Source organism: Orycteropus afer, unplaced genomic scaffold (genome assembly GCF_000298275.1).
Source record: "Orycteropus afer afer isolate SDZICR_OR568_19922 unplaced genomic scaffold, OryAfe1.0 scaffold00073, whole genome shotgun sequence".
Classification (NCBI taxonomy): domain Eukaryota; kingdom Metazoa; phylum Chordata; class Mammalia; order Tubulidentata; family Orycteropodidae; genus Orycteropus; species Orycteropus afer.
Window position 1 is genome coordinate 1854989 of NW_006921660.1, and position 24415 is coordinate 1879403.

General features: G+C 38.8%; 1 protein-coding gene across 1 annotated transcript in view; it reads right to left on the bottom strand.

Moving 5' to 3' along the window:
* STOX2 (storkhead box 2) overlaps positions 1-24415 on the bottom strand; it is a 153499-nt gene that overhangs the window by 16052 nt on the left and 113032 nt on the right. Inside the window, exon 2 of the mRNA XM_007940875.2 lies at positions 7553-7705. Coding sequence (XP_007939066.1) covers positions 7553-7705 — 153 coding nt within the window. The remainder of the gene's footprint in view (positions 1-7552; positions 7706-24415) is intronic.

Sequence of the window (24415 nt, forward strand, 5' to 3'; positions counted from 1 at the left end):
AGAAGTCAAGTGCCTTAGGCACTATGCTACCAGAGCTCCTAGGCATTAGTGAACTGAAATGGACTGGTACTGGCCATTTTGACTTGGACGATCATATAATCTACTATGCCAGGAACGACAAATTGAAGAGGACTGGCATTACATGCATCATCAAAAAGGACAGTTCAGATCTATCCTGAAGTACAATACTTTCCATGATAGGGTAATATTCATACACCTACAAGGAAGATCAGTTAAAATGATTATTACTCCAATTTATGCACCAACCACTAATGCCAAAGTTAAGGAAATTGAAGATCTTTTTTTTTTTTTGCCAATTTCCGCAGTCTGAAATTGATCTAACATGCATCAAAATGCATTGATAATTCCTGGTGATTGGAATGTGAAAGTGGGAAATAAATAAGAAGGATCAGTAGTTGGAAAATATGGCCCTGATGACAGAAACGATGCAGGAGATCACATGATATAATTTTGTAAGACTAACAACTATACATTGGAAATACTTTCTCAACAACATAATTGGCAACTTTACACATGGACCTTGCAAAATGGAATATACAGGATTCAAATCAACTACATCTATGAAAAGAAATGATGAAGAAGCTCTATGTCATCAGTCAGAACAATGTCAGGGGACCACTGTGGAACAGATGATCAATTGTTGATAAACAAATTCAAGTTGAAGATGAAGAAAATTAAAGCAAGTCCATGAGAGCCAAAGTTCAACCTTGACTATATCTCACTTGAATTTAGAGACCACCTCTAAATGAATAGATTTGACTCCTTGAACACTAATGACCAAAGATTAGATGAACTGTGGGAAAGACATCTTACATGAAGAAAGCAAAAGATTATTAAAAATACAGAAAAGACCAAAATGGATGTCAGAAGAGCATCTGAAATTTGCTCTTGAATGTAGAGTAGCTAAAACAAATGGAAGAAATGATGATACAAAAGAGATGAACAGAAGATTTCAAAGGGCAGCTTGAGAAGACAAAGTATTACGATGACATATGCAAAGACTTTGTCTTAGTTATCTTGTGCTGCTGTAACAGCAATTCCACAAGTGAATGACTTACATAAATTTATTTTTTTATAGTTTGGGAAGCTAGAAGTCCAAATTCAGGGTACCAACTCTAGGAGAATGCTTTCTCTCTCTGTTGGCTCAGGGAGGTCTCTGTTTCAATACCCATTGGCTCATGGAGATCTCCATGTGTCTTGACATCACTCTTTCCCTGGGTCTAGGAGGTTCTCAGCACAAGGCACCCAGGTCCAAAGGACAGTCTCACTCCTGGCTCTTCTTTCTTGGTGCTACCGATATCCTTCTGATCACTGCTCACTTGTTTAATCTCTTTTATATCTCAGAAGAGGTTAACTCAAGATACAACCTAATCTTGTAGATTTTAACCTGCCTCATTTCCATAACTGCCTCTGAGCCTGCTTCATTAATAGCCTTTATAATACATATCATAATTACAAACATCACAAAATGGAAGATAATTACATAATACTAAGAATCACGGCCTACCTGAGTTGACAGGTATTTTTTAGGAACACATTTAATTCATAATAATACACCTGGAATCAAAAAACCAAAAGGGAAGAACATACTCAGCATTTCTCAAGGTAAAAGAACTGAAGAAAAAATTCAAGCCCTGAGTTGCAATAGAGAAGGATTGTATGGCCAAAATTCTAAATGATGCAGGAAGCTTTAAGATAGAAAGAATGGAATTACTGCACCAAAAAGAATTTGTCAATGGTCAATCATTTTAGGAGGCAGTATATGATCGAGAACCAATGGTACTAAGGGAAGAAGTCCAAGCAGCACTGAAAGCACTGGCAAAAAACAAGGATCCAAGAGCTGATGGAATTACCAACTGAGATGTTTCAACAAACTGATACAGCACTGGAAGTGCTCACTTGTTTATGCCGAGAAATTTGAAAGACAGGTACCTGGCCAACTGACTGGAAGAGATTCATATTTGTGCCCATTCCAAAGAAAAATGATCCAATAGAATGAGGAAATTATCAAACAATATCACTAATATCTCATATAAACATAAGTTTTGCTGAAGAGAATACAAAAACGATTGTTGTAGTGTACCTACAGGAAACTGTCAGAAATTCAAGCTGGATTCAGAAAACAACATGGAATGAGAGTTATCATTGTGATGTCAGATGAATCCTGGCAGATTCATATATTTATTTACCAGAAATATATTTATCGTGTTTTATTAACTATGCAAATGTATTCAATTGTGCACAACAAATTACGGATAACATTATGAAGAATGGGAATTGCAAAACACTTAATTGTGTTCATAAGGAACCTGAACATAGACCAAGAGGCTGTAATTTGAACAGAACAAGGGGATTAACAGAACTGTATTGTTTAAAATCAGGAAAGGTGTGTATCAGGGTTGTATCCTCTCATCACACATATTCAATCTTTACGCTGAGTAAATACTCCAAGAAACTGGACTATATGAAGAATGCAGCATCATGATTAGAGGAAGACTCATTAACAGTCTGTGATGTTTAGATGACACAACCTTGCCTGCTGAAAGTAAAGAACTTGAAGCACTTACTGATGAAGATAAAAGACTAGAGCCTTCAGTTTGGACTACATTAACATAAAGAAAACAAAAATCCTTACAACCGGACCAAGCCTCAAGCATGGCAACGACTGTGGGGATGGCACAGGACTGGGTATCCTTTCGTTCTGTTGTACACAGGGTTGCTATGAGTCAAAACGGACTCAACAGCACCTAACAACAACAACACAGACTGCTAAGAGAATGAACAAATCTGTCTTGGAAGAAGTACAATCAGAATGTTCCTCAGAAGCAAGGATGGTGATCCTTTGTCTCACGTATTTTGGACATGTAATCAGAAGGGACCAGTCCTTGGAGAAGGACCTCATGCACGGTAAGGCAGAGGGTCAGCAAAAAAGAGGAAGACCCTCAAGAGGATGGATTGACACAATGACACACAAAGATGGACTGACCCCAAAAATGGGGTTGAACATATCAACAATCATGAGGGTGATGCAGGACCGGGCAGTGTTTTGTTCTGTCATACATGGGGTCACTATGAGTCAAAGCCAACTCCACAGCCCATAACAAGAACAAAAACAAGTCCATTACTTCCAGATTGTGCTCTCGAAGTTCATCATGAATACAGATTTTGAGGGCTTAAAGAACAAAGACAAGCTTTACACCCAAAAAGGACTGAAACCCGGAGTGAAACTCTCTCCTTCCCACACCTTTACATCTTCTACAGCAAAAATAGATCATTAAAAACTCTGCATGATAATGTGATGTTAGGCTTATATACTGTTGTAATCCTTCAAAACTGATAGATTGTCGGAACACAGAGCACATGAGTATGTTCTTTATTTTAAGCAGTTTAGATTGAATATTTTTAATGAGTTTCTTTAGGTTATTTCCTCTTGTGTGTGAAAAACACTAACTGAGGTAGAATTTAGTAAGAATCTATGTAAGAGGAAGGTCTGGAGATAGAACACAGTGTATATAATGTTAGCATTCTCAAGCAAACTGTAAAGTCCAGCTCAACCCCTAAAGTAACCTGACAGGACCAACCCTGTTTCCCTGAAAGTCAACTTTCTTCCCAAGAAAATTCAACTGTAACCCTTTCAAAAGCACCAGAGCAATTTAAGTGATTATTCCTTCTGGATGAATGAATGGATAAGTAGTTACTTAGAAAGGTGGGAAGCAAATATTTATAGTTGTTGAGTTAGTTTTAAATCTATATAAAAATGGGATAAAAAGGTGTAAGTCTCAGTACAGCAGACATTTTTACTGGAAGATTTTTCACTAAAAACTCTTTAGGATATGGATGTGTAAACCAGGAATAGAAGCTAAATGCTAGACTGCCCTTTTTATTTATAACATATGAATTAAACATGAGATTTCCATTATTTTAATAATATTTAGTTAGACTTCAAAAGTTTATTTGCAAATTGCGAAATACAGGAAAATTGCAACTATTATCATTGTATCTTATAAAACATATCCAAATATATAAATATATTTAATTCCTTCTAGGGCTTTGGGACCAAGGAGTGTAGTAGATAAAGAAGTTTCGCTGCTAACCAGGAGGTCAGCAGTTCAAATGCATCAGCCACTCTATGGAAGGAAGACGGGGTGATCTATTTCCGTAAAGATTTACAGCCTTGGAAACCCAAAGGGGGTCACTATGAGTTGGAATTGACTTGCTAGCAGTGAGGTTTTTTTTTTTTTTTTTGAGGGCTTTCAGAATGTCATTTATAATGGCTAGGAAACACATTTTTCAAATAGAATTTAAACAGTATTAGTTTTGCTAAAATGTTTTGCTCTGATGTACCTTAAATGACAGCAAAAGAAAGGCAGAAAAGGAAAGAAAGGAGAGAGGGAGATACATGGGATGGAAAGCAAGCAGGAAGTAAAATCTGATTGTTTATGAAATACTAGTTTAAGATCTGGAGTGACTTAAACAATGTTTTAAGCAATTAGCACCATGCTTGAGCCTGGGTCCCTAGGTGGTGCATGGTGAATACATTCAGCTGCTAACTGAGATGCTGGCAGTTCAAGTCCACCCAGAGATGCCTCAGAAGAAAGACCTGGTGATCAACTTGCAAACAATCAGCTATTGTAAATCTTATAGAGCACAGCTCTACTTTGACACACATGGGGTCACAATAAGTCAGAATCAACTTGATGGCAACTGGTTACTGTCTATGTTCTAGACAAGGGCTTGTCAAACTTCTTCAGTAAAGGGGCAGATAGTAAATATTTTAGGCTTTATGAGCCATACAATCTCTGTTGCAACTACTCAACTCTGCCACCATAATACAAAAGGAGCCACAGACAGTACAAAAACTAGGTGTGGTTGTGCTCCAACAAAGCTTTGTTTACAAAAACAAGTAGTGGGTCAATTTGACCAGCAGGCCATAGTCTGCCAATGCCTGCCCTAGACACAGGCTTGCATAGTGTCTCTGCAATATTTGGGGCTGGCCAGGAAGTCATCAGTGTCACACAGATAAGAGGTTTATGCACTCTGTCCATCTGAAAATTACGGCCTTGGGATTTAAGCTCACTCATTACAAAAGCTAACAAAGTAGTTGTTCTTTTAAGTACAAATGACCTATGGCTTTCTCCACAAAGTAGTCCAAATTAGTGATACCGTTATTAGCTGTTGGCAGTGACAAACAACTTCCTATTACATATGCACTGTCTTCCTTCTATTCACTATTTTATAGCAATAAAAAGTTGAAGGTAAGTAACCATGTTCAAGGAAATTTTGTAGTCTTTCATGAAGCTACATAAATATATAAGGATTTTAAAGCTGTTGGGATGTCTCTATCAGAAGTGGTCATCTAGGTGTAAGGCCGATGGGCGGCCCTTCCTTCACAAGGGCATTGTCTTTGTAAGCAGTCAACAATCTCTCCTCTCTTACAAAACTCTCATTTGAGATTCAGCTTATCTTACTACTGAGAGGAAGGGGCTTGTCTGGAAGTTAATGAAGACAATCAGACTGTGAACTATATTCAGAGCTCATGAAATATTACAAATTAGAGATAAAGGTATTTCATTAGCTGGATTCATGTTACGAGTTTTTCAAAAGTCCATGTAATTTCAAAACATATCAATTCAAAAATTGGAAATAGAGGAAAAAACACTAGGGGAAAAGCACAAAATTTCTTTGGGGCAAGAGGAAAAGTAGGGAGACCACATATGGTAAATGAGTTTATTGATTCATTACAAGTAGTCCTCCTCTCCTTATCTCCACCACCTCCCAGGGGTGGAATGTACTTCCTCACACCTTGACTTTGGAACTGGCCATCTTTTCTTTGGCCCATGAAATGTTAGTGGGCATTGTTGTGACCACAGGCTTGAAACGCCCTTCTGCAACTGGGCTTGCTCTCTTGTGCCTCTGCCATCACCACGAGAAGACTAGGCCCCTTTTCAAAGAGGATGGTGGACAGGGGGAGCAGACACCCAGCTGGGCCAGTTGACTCCTAGGGAACCCTCAGACACCGGAACAGCTGGCAATAAAGGAGGTTGGCAAGCAGGATCCCAAACGTCACTTGGAGGAACATGAGGATGTACTTATGACTTCAAAATATTGTCCAGTGTTTAGTAGCTATGTTGGATACTGTCGTGTTTAAATAAAGCAATGTAAAAAGCTGTCAGTGATCATTTCAGTGTATATTCCTCTATTGTTCTTAATACTCAAAATCAAGGGACCTCTGAAGGTAGATTTAGTTAAATGTAAGACATCTGGCATCATTTGCAGCACTGTAACACCTTCAGTCTCAGTTGTGCAATTACTTCTGTTTCTTTAGTCAGGGTCTTTGCAGATTCCAAAATTGTACAAGAATACACCAAAATGGACAAATTTTGTTAAGTTCCCATTTAAAATTTGAATATATCAGTAGCACAAATGTATTTTGATTGCTGCTTACAAAATAAAATATGTTTACAAAATAAATAAATATATGAAAATAAATGTTTATTGCCATATGTCACTCATGTTCTATGGTTATTATCTAGCACTTTTGTAGCAAAAGCTAACTGATAAAGCCAGCAGATGACATTTATTAATGTCTCTTCTAGATTGAATGAGAATTATGTCAAGAGTTAGTTTTTAATGTAGGCTCTATTTTAATCCTAGAATAAGTTGAATCTAAAACCAAGATGGCAAACTGGTAGTCTGATACTGTGTTTTCTTTGCTCTGTATGCTGCTGGCATACATTAAACACAGACACACACATACACACACACAAATGCCAACATGTAAGGGAATCTAGAGATTTCTTATAAAACTCTGAATTTCAGGTTCTCCTAAAAGATTGTGCCACTCTGGCAGGGCTCCACATTTTTGGGGAGTAATAGACAAGAAAATGCTGAAGCTGAATGGTCAACTGTCCCTTTTGAGACGGGACATGCATGTTGCAGGTCATCATCATCCCTAACACTTTGCAACGCTTAAACACGAGTGCTATCTGTCACTCATTATAGCTGGTGGACTACTGTATTTTGTATAATGCTTAAATGAAAAAGTAGATAATTTAGGTTTTCTTTTAAAATTAAATCTTAACTAATTTATCAAATGCTGTAGTTTTAAAACTCATCAAGCCATGATATGAGCATGGAAGATTTATGTATTTGTGACATTATTTTCCCTGTGGTTTAACCTCTTGGAGCTAAAAGTTTTAGTTGTTTCTGACTAGCCTCTCGAACTATCATGCTCAGGTATTTAAATCTTGGATTGCCAAGGTTGAATGGAATTTTGGTAGCTTTTCCAGAATGCTTCATGGATTCTGATTTAATGTCTTTGGTTCAGTGCCAATTTAAAAAGTATTACAGCTGAGTCAGGTAAATATTTTTGAGGTAATGAAAGAATTACAGAATTAAGAAAAGTTTCTGGTCACTCTGACAAAGAATTGTTCCCCATTATATTTAAATATGGGAGCAGAAGTCCATTTGAAGTCTTAGATAGACAAGAGCATACATCCATTTGGAAAGTGCTACATTCTCTCTTCATTACCTGGGAAACATGTTGTCAGGTGTTCCATCAGTGCTTCTTGGGTGACAGGTTTTCTTGCTGAGTTCATTGCTGAGATGGCCAAGCAAAGGATTTCCCCGAGTGGAATAAACTGAGATTGACTGATGGGAGACATACTGATTGGTGATACATCACCTGCAGAAAGACAATTTTCAAATGAGTGATTCATTAAAAGCCTCAGTCATTTGTCATACACATACCTCACACATACACACACCTCCCATGACTATCACCTATTCCTTGTATTACGAATGCAATCAACTCTAGAAACTTTAAGTTTGTTATATCCACAGCCAATTCCATTCAGGCAGAAACACTTTCATAAGACAGTTAAGGATCCTACTGCCTTGACGAATAAAACTTTCCTTTAAAATCTGAGATCTCATTTAAATAAACAAAGTACCAAAAGTCAAGCAACAATGAGGCTTTGAAAAATGATTTAGTCTCTTTTTTAACTTGGAGATGATTTATTTAATAACTGCCATTCACATCTTGACAAATGCATTTGTGACTTGTGACTTGATGATTCATTCATTCAAATGCTTAATGCCCTCTAATGCCAGACTTCTGCTGGGGGCATGCAAACCAGAGGCAAGAGTCAATAAGACCCCCTTAAATTGCTGCCCTCACAGAGTTTGTATTTAACTGGAGGAGACAGACAAGTAGATCAGTGTCTACAGTACTGGGTGACAAGTGCCACCAGAAAGGATAACACAATAATCTCTAGAACAGAGGGAGACGGGAGTGTAGCACTACCTGGGGGTGAGCGGAGCTTAGAAGCAGGAAGTATAGATTACACAGGACCCATAACCTGAATCTACTGTTGAGGAGCACCCATGTGCCTGGTGACTTGGGGAGGGGGGGAGGTGAAAGACTGAGGGGATGGAAGGGCCTGCATGGAGGTGTTTCTCCAATGGCACGGGTACAGGAGGAGGGGGACAGGTATGTAGGAGCAACCACAAAGCAAGAGCTGTGGGCCCAAGGTTTTCATTCCCTGTAGGGGATGGTGAGCCACGGAAGGAATCTAAGGAATGACAAAATTAGAGGTGAATTTCAGAAAGATGACTCTACCACTCTGGTGGCAGAGTGTCAAGTAGGCTGGAGAAAGTGATAGAGGGGCAGACGACAATTCCCTAAGAGGCTGCATATTAAAGGAAAAGGCAGGAGAGGCTGAAGACCCAGGCACAAGGGTGTGACTCATAGTGGATCTTGAGGTATAAACATGCAATGTAAATATGTCTTCACTTCTGCAGTTTTAAGATCATGGCTCAGTGATTTTCAAGTTTTGCCCCAAGGAGCCTTAGAATTCCTAGAGATTTCTGGGACTGAGGTGGGCCCAGCTGAGAGAGAGAGAAAAACTGGAAGGGCAGAGGAGTCTGTTTCTGACACCTGCCTGTCACCTATTTGATACTTTGGGGATCTCTAAGATTTCACTTGAGGAAAAAAAAAAAAGAGTGTGAAAACTCACATCAGAGTACCTGAGAGCACTATACTTATTTCTCATATGTACTTACATAATTTCTCCTTTATTGTTTCCTAAGAATGATTGTGGTGGTTGTTGTATGTGCTGTCAAGTTGGACCCAACTCATAGCAACTTGACTGCTAACCAGAAGGCTGGAGGTTCAAACCCACCAGCCACTCCTTGGAAGGAAGATGGGGCAATCTACTTCCGTAGTGATACCGCCTCAGAAACCCAAAAAGGGGTCGCTATGAGTTGGTCTGACTCGACAACACATAACAACATCACTACGGAAGTAGATTGCCAACCTTCCTTCCGAAGAGTGGCTGGTGGGTTTGAACCATCAGCCTTCTGGTTAGCAGTCAAGTGCCTTAGGCACTGTGTTACCAGAGCTCCCAGATGGAAGCTAGAACATCACATTTTGGGCTATTATGTGGATGTAAGTTTCACTCAGCCATGATATTTTCAATCCCCTTATATGCATGTGAGAGCTGGACAATGAATAATGATGTGTGAAGAAGAATTGATGCATTTGAATTATGGTGTTGGCAAAGGATCTTGAGTATACCATGGACTGCCAAAAGAACAAATAAATTTGTCTTGGAAGAAGTCTAGCCAGAATGGTTCTTAGAAGCAAGGATGGAGAGACTTCATCTTACATACTTTAGACACGTTATCAGGAGGGACCAGTCCCTGGAGAAGGACATCAACTTTGGTAAAAGAGAGGGTAAGTGTAGAAAAGGAAGACCCTTAATGAAATAGATTGATGCAGCAGCTGCAACAGTAGACCAAACATAGCAATGACTGTGAGGATGGTGCAACACTGAGCAGTGTTTCCTTCTGTTGCAAACAGGGTCACTATGAGTCAGAACTGACTCAACAGCACCTAGTAACAACAAAGTCCCCTCAGCTGGTATAGCTTGATTCCTCCTGAAGACTCTCAACAATGACAGTGAGAATTATGAGGGACCATCTCAGTGAACAATTTTGCTGTGGCCCAGAAAAGTGCATTTAAGCCTTTTATTAACTGCCGCATTCTTTGTTCAAACAAGATCTTATTCTAAAGCCTAATGTATGCAATATGAAATGGTAGTAGTGGTGAGCTGCAATAAAGATGGGAGCTTGGGTCCTGCTGCTCAGCCACAGACACCTTAAGGGTCTTGTGGTTCCTTTTCTCTCACTCTGCCTGCAGTGGAGTGAGGGACATTGAGGCCAGAGTGTTTGATGAGCTGCTAGGTTAGTCACATATACTTCAAAGTCACCTACAATGTCTTTAAAAGACAGATCAAGAGGAAGATGGGGATCAACTGGCAAAGGGAGAGATCAAAGGAGATTCCAGAACCCTTCAACCTGTGTATCACTAGGGGAGTTAGCAGCTAATATTCACCTTTTAAAATTTGTCTGTTATAACTAAAAACTTTTCAAAAGCATAGACACAAAAATATTATTTTTAAACATGTAAGTCTGGCTTCTGATTTTGTATAGATTAAAAAGGAGAATTTGAGCACTCTGTAAAAAAGAAATGACTATTATTAGCAAAATTAATTAGTTTAAATCAGCCTTCTTCTTATACTTTTAGCTGAAATTATTTGTTTGGTGTAACTGTCATCTTCTTAATTTTTTTTTTCATTCATTGTAATAAGGCAGCATGCCTTAAGTGTGTCTGAAGTACATTTATTTTTAAAAAGAAATGGAATCTTGATCTTCAAAGTAACTATCTCCATGTCACCTCATCTCAATACTGCATTGAGATAAATTTATTTTCTACCTTCTTACCACCTCCAACCCCATCAGCATCCTGTCTACTCTATGTCCAAATATTCTTGGACCTTTCTCTTGACTCCACCTCCAGTGCTAATCCCCTACTCCAAACCATGTCACCTCTTGCTTGTTTCTTTATAATGGCTTGAACTCTTAGCCCCTACAATCCCCTTTCCCCAGAGCAGCCAAGGTCTTAACTAACTAGTTGCTGTCAGGTCAACTCTGACTCATGGGGACTCTACATATAGAACTATGCTCCACTGGGATTGCCAGGCCTTTCTTCTGAGCTGCCTGTGGAGAGAGGTGAACTTCTAACGTTTTCGTATCAACCAATCACATTAACCATCGCACCACCTAAGGACTCAAGTTTTCTTAGAAAAATATATAATATGCCACTTCCCCACAGAAAATCCTACAGCAACAATGCAATCTGAACTTCTTTCTAGGCTGGCAAGGGCCGGCAGGGTCTGAGCCTCTCCACTTACCTCACATCTCACTGTTCTCCTCCCTTCCACTTACCCCTTCTGATTCCATATTCACAATTCTCCTGCTGTTGTTTGTACACACCAAGCTCTTCTCAGGAGCTCTGGTAGTGTAGTGCCTATGGCACTTGACTGCTAACCAGAAGGCTGGTGGTTCAAACCCACCAGCCACTCCTTGGAAGGAGGGTTGGGCAATCTACTTCCATAGTGATACTGCCTAGGAAACCCAAAGAGGGGTCACTATGAGTAGGGTCTGACTTGAGGCCACATAACAACAACAACAACAACAAGCTCTTCTCAACTCAGGATCTTTATCTTTCTTGTGCCATTTGTCTGGGATGTTTCTGGCACAGATCTTTGCAAGACTGGCCTCTTCTCATCCTTTGTGTCTAAATTTAAATGTTGCCTTCTCAGCAAGACCTTTCCTAACCACCAACCTAAGGTTGTTGCCTCACCACAGAGCAAACATTCTCACATTATCTTAGCTACTGTTTTCAGAGCACCTAACCTGGTAGCATAGTGGCTAAGACACTTGCCTGCTAACCAAATGGCTGGCAGTTCAAACCCACCAGCCACTCCACGGAAGGAAGGTTGGGCAATCCTACTTAGGTAGTGATACTGCCTTGGAAACCCAAGGAGGGGTCGCTATGAGTTGGGTTTGACTCGACAGCACATAACAACAACAACAACCATACTCAGAGTGTGTGCATATGTCTGTGTTCACTGGTTTATCGTCTGTCTCCTCCACTAGGATACAAGCTCCATGACAGAAGGAAATATGAATGCCACAAACCTCTCCATGCTCCCAGAGCCTAGAATAGTGCAGAGCTTATAATGCACATCCAATCAATGCTTGTTGAATGAATGAATATCCATTTATAACATTCTAATCAAGGAATTTCTTGGGGCATTTTAAAGGATTGTGATTTTATTCTAAATTGCTGAATAATTGGAAAACAAACAAAAATTATAACACCAAGAATGCTTAGCCATGAAATTTCTGTGACTCCCTCCCCCCATTAATTTCATGAATAACAGGCCCCCAAAGCAGAGCAGTTACCACAGGAAAATATTTATATATTAAGGTAAGATTTAGAACATTCATTTAAAATCTGTATTACAGGTATCATAGGACTCTCTCAACACAATATTATTCAGGTTTACCATGATTTTCTATGGATCTTATATTAGACCTGCTTAAAGAGCCAACTAGTTATTTTTCAAATATTCTACTAAAAAATCCTTCCAACAACTGGACCACATGTATGGCCAAAGAAGAAAACAAGAGAATGCAAATATTGCTAAAATAGTGTTGGTCACCATGATCTATATATAATCATAGAAATTACCACATTTTGCACAAACTATGAATTATAACTTACCTTTCCATAATTTATAGAATAGATTTTTCCATCATCAGAATTTTTTTCTGAACACATTTATAAAGATAATGCATCTAGAAGCTCGTAGGTACTTTGGTGGGCTAAAAAACTCTATCTAAACTGCTCTAATTCTGTTCTGTAGTTCTAAAAAAGGAGAGGCAAATAGGTTTCATTTCAGCTTTATTTTCTTACAAACATCCATTTAAATACAGTCCTCGGGGGACATTTGTCAAATCCAGGATAACTTAGATAAAACCAAGCACAGTGCCTTGAACAGAATAAGCATTCTATAAATTTTTGTTAAGTGAATATAAAATGTCAGAAGATATTAAAAAATAATAATAATTGTAAATAAACTTTGTGATTTTAAGAGCATTTAACATTCAATTTAAATTGCCCCAATGAAAATGTGGATGTTGCTTTCATTTAAGGTACTTGTCAGCTGATAAGCATGAGAAAAAAGATAAACCTACCCAGCAAATGATGAGGAGAGTGAAGGATGAATACTCTTCATGAGAGGTGAGAGCATGTCCAGATATGAAGTGGCATGCCATACCTATGTTTGGGGAAGCCATGCCTGTTTTGGCACAGCAGGAGTAGGTTGGTGGTGAGACAGAAAGTAGAGCCAGGTCACAGTTGACTAGAAGGCTTAGATCTTATTCTTAATACTGATGGGGAAGCACAGAATGTTTTATACAGAGGAATTACTAACAGATTCATGTTAGATAATCACTCTCCTGATAACTGTGAAGAACAGATTGGAGACTACTGCAATAGTCCAGGCAACTGACACAGAGGGCTTAGATGACAGGCAGGAATCTTGTATATGCAACATTTGACTTCCTCTGTCTTTTATTGTCTACTGCTAGCTACTTCCAAAGCAGGAAATATCTTTATCGTGCACATATACTTTTACTATTTAAACTTCTCAATCTATCTTCCCTTCTAGTTTCTGGCCAGTTACTTTATTTGGAAGTATTTCAAATTCTCTTTCACATAATTTATCCTTTCAAGAAATATTTATGTGCCTATTATCTATCAAACATCTTTAGGCTCTCAAATTCCAAAATTGCACAGGAAAAGGGATCGTTTCTATTTCTTTCTACTTGTGGGACCCTCCTCGCCCCCCAAAAAAAGGAACCTTTATAAAGCCCTCTCCTTCTAAAAGCCATTTTCACATTTTTTCAGTCATTAGTTTAGTTTCTCTGTATAACTCAACTTCTGCACATGAGGCAGGACAACACAACTCTTAAGAACACATGACTTGAATAACAACTGACATTCATTCATTCCATGATGATATCCACAGCTCTCCAGAACATACCTACTAGAAAACTAAACACAAACCTACTTCATTTTATCTCTAAGTATCCATCCTCATACAACTGTATCAAAGAAGAGGAAGCCATACTTTTTCAGAGTGAACTTCCTCATGATAAACTATAGCCTTAAAAGTACCCCTAAGGTCTATCTTCTATCTTTAACCAACCCTATTCTTCTTTAAGCACCAGCACTCAATTTGAAGTATTCTGTTTTCCAGTTTCAGTTCTACTTTTCACAGCAAATGTTAACTTAATGCAGACTCTGAGTTGAAGACATATCTTTGATTCTAATGAAGTTCATTAACCACACAGCCTACTTACAAATGCAGTTCTGAAACTGAACTAGTTTATAATTGGGAAATCCCCCTAAATAAAAAACCTTCTGGAGATATTTTGATAAGAATCAAGTCTCTTAAAATGAAATACAATTACCTACTGTGCTCCAGTTTCCTCATCTTTAAAATGAGGTTTGGTTGAGATGATTTCAAAGCCTCCTGAAATTCTATGATTCTATCAATGCAGCAAAATTATGGCATGAACACATCATATAGTACTCATGTCTAGTTCTCTTTCTATCTTGCTGGGGAAACTATTTTAATACTCACCCAATCTGGAAAAAAAAAAAGGTAAGCTTTAATTTAAAAAGGTATGGCTCTATTTATTGGCTGTTAATTTTTCTCCTTGTAATAAAAGCTTCATCATTTCCTCTAATTCAAAGTCTTGCTCAACTTTTCTCCTCAGGACTAAAGTGTGCCTTTTTTTTTGTTCTCCATACTGCCAAAATTAACACTAAAGTTAAAATTATGGAAACCAATAAAATTACTGCATGTAGTAGATACTGTGACTCCTCATAAAATGATCAACCATGTCTGTAAAATGTACAGTGGGGGCAATACAACTCTATTCCTTTCAACAAACTATTTATAAACTACTAATTTGCCAAGTATTATCTTAAATACCCTTGGGCCCAGGAAAACCTCTCTGAGGTTACAGTTCAGTGAACAACTTCTCTGATGCAGAGTATCAGACTAATCCTGTGTTTTGCAATTTAATTCAATTTATTAACACCAATTTTTTATATAAATGTTGTTCAGTTCTTTTTGCTCAAGGTCTAGTGCAATGTTTTTCAAAAAGCTGTTCTAAAACCCCCCCACATATTCCTTTCCTACACACTCTCCCCAAGACCAAAGCATCCTCACAGGCGGGGTAGAGCATATGGCTCCCATTAACTCACACACTGCTAGCTGCTACATTTTAAGCAGTTTTCCTTTGAAACCAAATGACCATACTTGATTTTCAAATGTTTGCATCTGAAATTTAAACGAAAACTGGCATTAAAAAAGGTGCTTTTAGTATGCTGTATGTTTAGTTTAAATGCCACTGATTTCAGAAATTTAAGGTTGAGCCTTCATAGCTGATGGAAGGAAATCTGTACCCCTCCTCAAACAAAAAGGAATTTTAGAATATTTATAAATTCTGTAACACGTTTCCTGAAGTTAACTAATGCTTTACTTCAGCAACTGGGTCTGCTAAAGAAGGGCCAATCTCTAAGCTATTATTTAAATATCATAATTCAGAAAAGAACATAAATAGAAGTCCCCAATTAATAATATAGGGGTTAATAATGTCCATTAGCTTTGACTTACAAAGCAAATTCTCATGAGAGTAGAGTTAAACAAGAGTAATCCTGGTGGTAGATGGCTCGTAAATATTGAGTCAAAGTCCCCCATTTCCCCTAAGTTAGGCTTATCAATCTCTAATGGAGAGAGATGCTCCTAGATGAAATGACAGAACAATCAACTCACTGGTTTACAAAAGAAACCTATCATCTTCTCCAGTGTATTTGCTTTCAATTAGTCATATCAGCTATCACACTTGTTACTGGGATTTGGCTACTGATTTAAAAAAAAAAAAAAAAAACTGTCATAGAATAAGCAGAGATAGACCAGCTGGAAAGAGCAGACAATCAGAGATAGGCAATCAAAGGAAAATGATGATGGGAGAGAAGTCCTGGCCAGCATGCCATCTTCACCATAACCACTATACTCTTGGATCACTCAGCTATTTGCAATAGATTTGTGGCTGAAAAGTTAGGGTGGAAATATGAACAATCAGACCAATGATATGCTTCAGTAACTCAAACCTTTGCTAAAGCTCCAAATTTCAGCCCAACAACTGCTGTAAGTGTGGTGTGTATGTATGAGGCTCTATGGAATGAAACATAGCATAGTGCTATTTATAAGCAGGCACTCAAATGTTTGTTAAATAAATATGTCCTACACATACTGTCAAGACAAAGCAAGACCTTGCTATCTGTCAAGATGTTTTCTGTCACCAGCAGTCACCTTGCTCTCCAGTACTTCATCTAGGACCAAATTAAAGCCTTTTGCCACCAGAGCTAAAATCATGATGAAATACCAGTCCAAGTTGACAGCAATTAATAAGATCTCCTAGATGTCATGCAATACAGTAAAGCACCTGGCTGACAAGAGTTCCTATGTAACAAAATGTTTTCCTCTCCTTATGAAAAGTGCATCACGTAAGACAGAAACTAAATTTGTATTTTAAGCCATCATGTACTTCTCTTCTCTCTCCATTCTATAGCAGAAGCTATCCTAGCACTACACTCAATTAGGTGCTCAAATTTCCATCAATGTCATTTCTCAAGTATAGTTATTTAATATTTCAGTCTAGTATCTCCAGGGTCATTCTTTTCCTCTCCTGATAAGTTAGAATCACCATACAAGATTCTCAACCTTTGAATTCTTTGCTGCATCAGCTTAGCTATCCCACCTACAGTATACTGTAACTAATTTCTATAAAACACAATTGTAACAGAACAATGGCTAATTATCATCCAAATATGGATATAATACTAAACAGTTTCTAAATTACAACAGAATGACACTAAATGACTGCTGCTAACACCTCAACAACTGAACACCTACCACCCCTTCCAACTGCCAAAGGAGATTGTTATTATATATACATATGAGGGTATAGATAGATAGATAGGTAGATAGATAGATAGATAGATAGATAGATGAGTTTAGAGGAATGAAAGGAAGTAGACAGAGCAGATCATACACACCGAGAAAACTCCCAACTGACTGTTCGCTAAGTAACTTTTCTCTTCCAAAACGTGACACTACAGGACAGTAGTCAGAGTCACTGATTTTGTACTCAAAACTTTAGGTTCAGAGTCCAGTTCTGCTCCTTATTATCTCTGTGATTTGGGGCAAGTCACTTATTTTCTTGAGTCTCAGTTTCTTGTTTTATAAAGTAGACATAGTAATGTTTACTTCATGGCGTTACTGAGAGGAATAAATGAGACAAAAGATGTGGAATGCTTACACTGTCCCTGAGACCAAATAAATATTTAATAAATGGTAATTAGTTTCAAAAATCTCTTCCTCAAGCCTACCTAAATTCATTTTATTTTTTGTTGTTCTTGAGAATATACACAGTAGGACCTACACCAATTCAACAATTACCATTCAGTGAAATTTTAATTACATTCTTTAAGTTGTGCAACTGTTCTCATCGTTTTCCAATTGTTCCTCCCTCATTAACATAAACTCACTGCCCTCTAAGTTTCCTGTCTAATCTTTTTCAGTTGCTATTGTCAATGTGCTCCCATAGAGGGAGGGCAATGGCGCTTATTACACTAGTACAAATTTCTTTAATCTGATTGGTTTCCTTCTGACTCTTAGCTGTGAGCATCTGCACTAAGTGAATGGAGTATTTTGCTTAGGAGGCAAAATAGTTAAGATGTATAGGACCTATAGCACTTGGGATGTACTGGGGTGGGAAAGAATGGTCTTAAAACAAATGGGAAACATGCAGCACACTAGGGACTTTGGAGAGAACGGAACCAGAAGATGGGAAATAGTATTGATGGACAATTAGGCTATCAGAGAATGCTGGACTGTCTCATAATTTTGGCTGGCCCAGTTCTTTAAGACAGAGAATGAAAACTCAGAATGTAAATTAGTACTCTGTACTAAAGATCAGTGACACTGGGAATTAAATAATTTCTGACAGGACCTGGGGTACTAATAGCCATTTATAGTTATTTCTTCTCAAGAAAATGTCCTGTAGGATTCAAAAAAGTGACTTTCACACAAACTTCTAGAACTTTGTATACTCCTTACTTAAGGATGGCTTGTCAATAAAATGATTTTTCCTAATGAAGTAAATCATATTTAATGTCCATATATAAGGACCTCAACTTCAAATTTGTTCTTAATGACAGCTCCTTTTACAAGTAGTGTAAGGCAGCTTCCCTGTCTGTGACTACCTCTCTAGAAAAGAACAATGACAACTTCTAAAGTCACCCTCATATAACTCCTGAGCTCAACTCTAGTATTAATCCACCCTGTGAGGATTCTTAAAATGGGCAAAACAGATCATTCTCAACAAATTATTGCTTTTAAATTGCCTCCCTCCTATGCAACTATTGAGTGGCTTCTAAATATAGGGAACTGTGGTAACTGATACAAGTTGTAGAAAAGGGCTTAAGTCTTGATGCCTGTCTTCAGTGAGCTTACACTTTAGGTAAAGAAACAAGATATAAATTTGTGAAAATATAAGCAATTACAGAATATCCAACTTACTTTTTAAGACATCAGTAGAAGAGGTATAATAAGAAAGCACATGAATGACTAGCAAATTAATTCTGTATTAGCTACAGAGTTTTAAGAACTAAGAAATCACCTCTGGTCAGGATCATCAGGGAGAGCTTTTCGTGGGAGGGAATAGTAGGGCTGTTAAAGATGAGTTGAACTGATACGTGTGGGAGCATTATGTAAGTATATTCTCAATATATTATGCATGTGCTTTTCCTGACCATACATCTTTTAAAACTGACTTAACATCCTCAACTTTGCAAAGTGCTGTGCACAAAGAAGAGACATATTTAACAATGAAAAAAAGGAAACATGCTTCCTTTTCTTCAGTTGAAGGGTGAGCTATGGGGATGGATATGACAGCAAAGGGAAAAGAGATGTTCAAGGGGCCTATCTGATATTTAAAAACCAAACAAACAAATCAGTTGCTATCAAGTTGTTCCAGCACCTGGCGATCTCATTCGTGCAGAGGGAAAAACCACAGACTTTTCAAGGCTGTGACTTTTCAGAAGCAAATCTCCAGCCCTTTCTTCCAAGGTGCCTTTGGGTAGGTTCAACCCACCAATCTTTTGGGTAGTATTTGAGTGCTTAATGGTTTACACCACCCAGGAACTCCATATATATAGTTTACATTATTTCAAAAATGTTTTAATTATTATTACAAAGTACATAAGGGATTCAATACTCTCAGAAATATCTTTAATAAACCAGTTTTAATAGTACAAATGCTGATGAGATGGTAAAATCATGCTTTCAGATTTGCCACATTTCACTCTAGAAATGTAGCAAGTAATGCAGTGTTGAGGGCCAAAGTTAAAAAAAAAAAAAAGCTTTTGTGTGAAAAGCCCATGGATGCTGTAAGAAAATAACTCTGTAATAATCTGAATCCTAAAGTAGACTATAATAAAACATGCTTACTTGCTTAATAGCTAATAGCAGCCTCAATACGTTGTTAGTGTTGGAAACAGTCTTGAAGCATATAAATCAGGCTTCCTTGGATTTTAGTGTATTGTATGTAGGTTAATAGGCCAAATAACACATCAGATTTCAGGGGCTATTAATTGAGAAAAAAAATTTTTTTTTTCAAATTAATATTTACTGAATGCCCCTCCATCATAGGAAGGAAAGAGATATACAGCTGATGGGAATCTGAAGCAATTTAATTATTTCCTATTTGTAAATCCTGCAGCTGGCTGGCTTTTCAGTTCTAACGTAGACACTATGGGATGACTCATGCCAATGAGGCTGCATCTGGTAGGCAGCCTATGGGGAGCACCTCAACTGCCTAAGACTGAGGCCAGGGAAGGATGGTAACAGCAAGTCCAATCTTCAGAGTACAGGGCACCCTCAGCAAAGGTCTTGCAGACATTTTACCACATTTCTTTACATACAACAACTCTTTAAATAAAAGCAGGGGAAACCTACCTGACCCTTTCTGGACTGGCTCCATCCCCCAGGTAGCTTTGACGCTAAAGCCTGGTGCATGCTAGGGGGTTGCATCCAAGCACAAGAAGGAGCCAGTGACAGAAATGGACGTCCTAGAATCTGTAATAAGAAGAAAGAGTAAACTTTCGAGTCATAATATCCTCCATGAGCATTGCAGATGGGCTACTGAGGGCACGTGGAATACAACAGCAATCTGGTACTTTACCTTCGTAGATCTACTTTAAAAATGAGTTTCAGAACTCTCAGCTCTTCTTAAAATTCAAGGCTCGAGAAACTGGTACAAGTTCAGTTCAAAGCAGGCAAAAAGCACCTTAAAAAAGGCTTTGTGAATGTACTTTGCTGGTAACAGTTTAAGGGGAAAAAAAAATCCTCTTTACCATTCTTTTATCCTATTTGCATGGAACAGCTGGAATCCTGTTCCATGCCTGTCCCATACATCACAGCCACTCGCACTGAGCCAACATCCCACTGCAGTGCCTCGGGAATCTGCAGTGTCACTCCTCTTCTGCCTTGTTCTCTGCAAAGTGAAGTCATAGGGATGGATCAGCCAACCTGACTTCTCACTACCCTGCCCAGAATCCTTTGTGAACTGAAATGAGTCATCGCTCCAAGAAAAGCTACAGCCTCTGTTTGTCGGTGCAGGCTTCTTTGTCTGTGCAGTGTGGAGACTTTGGGGGTAGGAACGTATTCCAACCACAGGGCTCAAATGGGCAGACCCTTCTCTCCAAGGGGCACTGGTACCACCACATGCATTAGCTACACTTCGTATTTTTTAATCATTAAAACACTCAAAAGGGCACATACCTCCGGATCCTTTAAGAAAAAAACACACACACATGAAAACTGATCTATCGTCATATACTTACCAGTCTTAATTATAGACCTTACAGATTTTCCTTTTTTTGTTGTTGTTTTGTTTTGTTTTGAGGGCTGGCTTTTCATTGGGATGAAGGACGAAATCTCCCTCCTGTGTGTAACAGGCAGTTCGACTGTGCACTGAATCAAAGTTTAGCTGCAGTGAGCTATTTGTCATAAATTCCAGTTGCCGTGCAAGTCCTCGCAAGCCTAGGTCTCATCATTCTCGACACATACCCGCAAGGCTTGCAGCAACGGCAGCCGGTGCAGCTCACTCGGCGTGAGCTGGTGCAGCTTCCGCTGCTGCTGCCGCGGATGAGGGCAGTGTTGGGAATGAGGTCACTATGTCAGGAACTCATTCTCAGCATGAGGTTCTCTTGAGCTTACACCGCAACTGAAATAGCATGGAGCGGTATGATTCACATGGTTTTTATGTCAGTACTTCAGTGGCTTTTTTTTTTTTTTTAAAGATCAGTAAGGCAAAAAATCAATTTCATAATTGTGTAAAAATATTCTTTTCCTTGCACTATTTGTATCGCATCACACTCAGTATTAGCTTCACAATGAGTAACTCATGCATATATATGTGAACATATTGTATTTATATACACACAGACACACAACACACACACAGGAACTTATTTCAGAACCACAGACAAAACTCTGAGTCTCTATATAGAGTACAAGAGACACCACATAAACATCTCAAGAAGAGAAAGGAGTGGGGAGTTGGCAGAAAGGAAAGAAGGTAGGAGTATCAGCAATCTCATCAAAACCAGAGAAAAAATGGAGTCAGAGAGGAAAAGAATAATTAAGAAAGGAATGAATTGCATTGTGTTAGTAATAACACCACCGAGTATCTCACTATTTCAACTCAGGACCCAATAGATAACTGATAAATTATCCCATACTCAGAAGCTAAACAGAATTGGGTAGCAGAGGATGTTTGTACAGCAACTTCTCCCACATCCTCATGGATACTGTAGCTAAGCTACAAAAAGATATCTTTGCAAACTTATGCTTGGCTGCTAACCTAAAGGTTGGAGGTTTGAGTCCATCCACAGGCTCTTAGATAGAAAGGCCTGGTAATACTTGAAAACAAATCAGCCACTGAAAACCCTGTGGAGCATACTTCCATTCTGACACACGTGGGGTGACCAGCAGTTAGAATCGATGTGGGGACATTTTTTTTTTTTTTTAAATTTTTTTGAGCTACAAGTAATACAAAGTACAGGGTATAACCAAAGCTGTGATGTATCAAAATATAATAAACTCTTAGTAAGACCATCCTCAGTCTCTTAGACATAAGTCCCCATGTGGCCCTCAGGCTAAAATCCTACCACAGTCATCCACTGTCTTAAAATGCAGGATTAAGTTTGACTTCAAACACCTCCTCCTACAGAGCTCAGCCCTCACCATGTTGTTGTTGTTGTTATGTGCCCTCAAGTCGGACTCGACTCATAGCGATCCCTCCTTGGGTTTCCGAGGCAGTATCACTATGGAAGTAGATTGCCCCATCTTCCCCTCACCATTAAGACAGTCCATATCCTCCTATGGAGTCAAAATTGGTCTCTACTGTTACCCTCACACAGTGATTCTCATTCTGCCCTGGAAAGTTAAAAAAGTGTGTAACCCTCTTCTGCCTGATAACCCATCCAACCATTCTGTCCCTATGTCACACTAGATCATTCTTTTCTACTTGCCTACAGTTTTGGGCACTTGAGTAAACATGCTGACTATACATACATTCTTTAATCCACACCTTTAATTTGAAAGTGATTAAATAAAACTTCTGCAGTTTCTTCAACCATCTGATATGATTTTCCAATCCTGTGCCCTCATGGTTTTCCTCCTTTGCTCTTGCTCTGGTATATCCATTTCCCTCTTAAAATGTTCTATCAAGACCTAAATAGACTCCAGCTGTGTTCTCCCCTGGGCACTATCACCTCCCTTGTTCTGGACTCTAGTTTCCTATGATCCAAGACTGCCATAGGTTTTTGAATATTATATTGCACTCTCAACTCCCTGAGAACTTTTCCATGTTGTTGTTGTTTGTTGCCATCAAGTCAGCTCCCACTCATAGCGACCCCATGTACAATAGAATGAAACACTGCCTGGTCTAGTGCCATCCTCACAATCCTTGCTATACTTGAGCCCTTCATTGCAGCCACTGTGTCAATCCAGGTCGCATGGAGACCCCATGCATGTACAATAGAACCGCTCCACAGAGTTTCAAGGAAATGACATTTGGGAAGCAGATTGCCAGATCTGTTTTCCAAGGTGTCTCTGAGTGGGTTTGAACCACCAACTTTTTGGCTTGTTGTTGTTGTTATGTGCCGTCGAGTCGAACCAGACTCATAGCGACCCCTCCTTGGGTTTCCAAGGCATATCACTACGGAAGAAGGATTGCCCAACCTTCCTTCCGAGGAGTGGCTGGTGGGTTTGAACCACCAGCCGTCTGGTTAGCAGGCAAGTGTCTTAGCCACTATGCTACCAGAGCTCCTTCTTGGCTAGTACTTAAGAATGTTGTTGTTGTTGTTGTTATGTGCCATCGAGTCGGCCCCGACTCATAGCGACCCCTCCTTGGGTTTCCGAGGCAGTATCACTACGGAAGTAGGACTGCCCAACCTTCCTTCCGAGGAGTGGCTGGTGGGTTTGAACCGCCAGCCTTCTGGTTAGCAGTCAAGTGCTTTAGCCACTATGCTACCAGAGCTCCCGTACTTAAGAATATAACCGTTTAAACCAGGTCTCATTTATGCATTTAAAAAAACCTAAAACAACAATAACAAAACTTAACTAACCCTCATCACTTATTCCTTATATATTTTCTTAGAAATGGTTTGATTTTGATTTGCCTTTCCAATGCATTAATTAATTCTTTTCTTCATTTGATATGCTACCCAGGTTCTCATGCATGTCACAGTCAGAGCCAGTACCAGCCCAGCCCCAGGGCCTTCAACCAAAGCAACTGGCCTTTAATCAACTGTCTTTGAGTTTGACTGTGAGACTCATTATAAATCCACCTATATTCATCATATTCACCCCACTTCTGTCAGGCATATTTGATGACTATACGGCCAGCAAATATATCTAATAAGCATATACCTTAAGAATGCAATGGTGTAACTATATATAACAAATTTATCAAAGTGAAGATCTACATTCTAAATAGAGATCTTTTTGCCCAGGCAATTTTTGAGCCTCTGGGGACAGGGTAGGTCACAGTACCACAGTTTGAGAATTTCTTCTGTGATATGTTGTTGTTGTTGTTATGTGGTTAAATAAAGGAGTAAAGGGGGAAAAAAGAGAGAGAGAGAGACTATCTGAAGAGAAGGGATGTAAAGTTACAAACAAAAACGTATTCAAATTTTTTGAAATGTGAATATGTATGTTCCTATCTGACAACTTTTGTGGTGCTGCTATGCCCACATATAGAAACTCATTGAATCCTTACAAGGACCAATGAGGTAAACATGTTATCAACCAAGAAAAAAAAAAAAACACCAAAC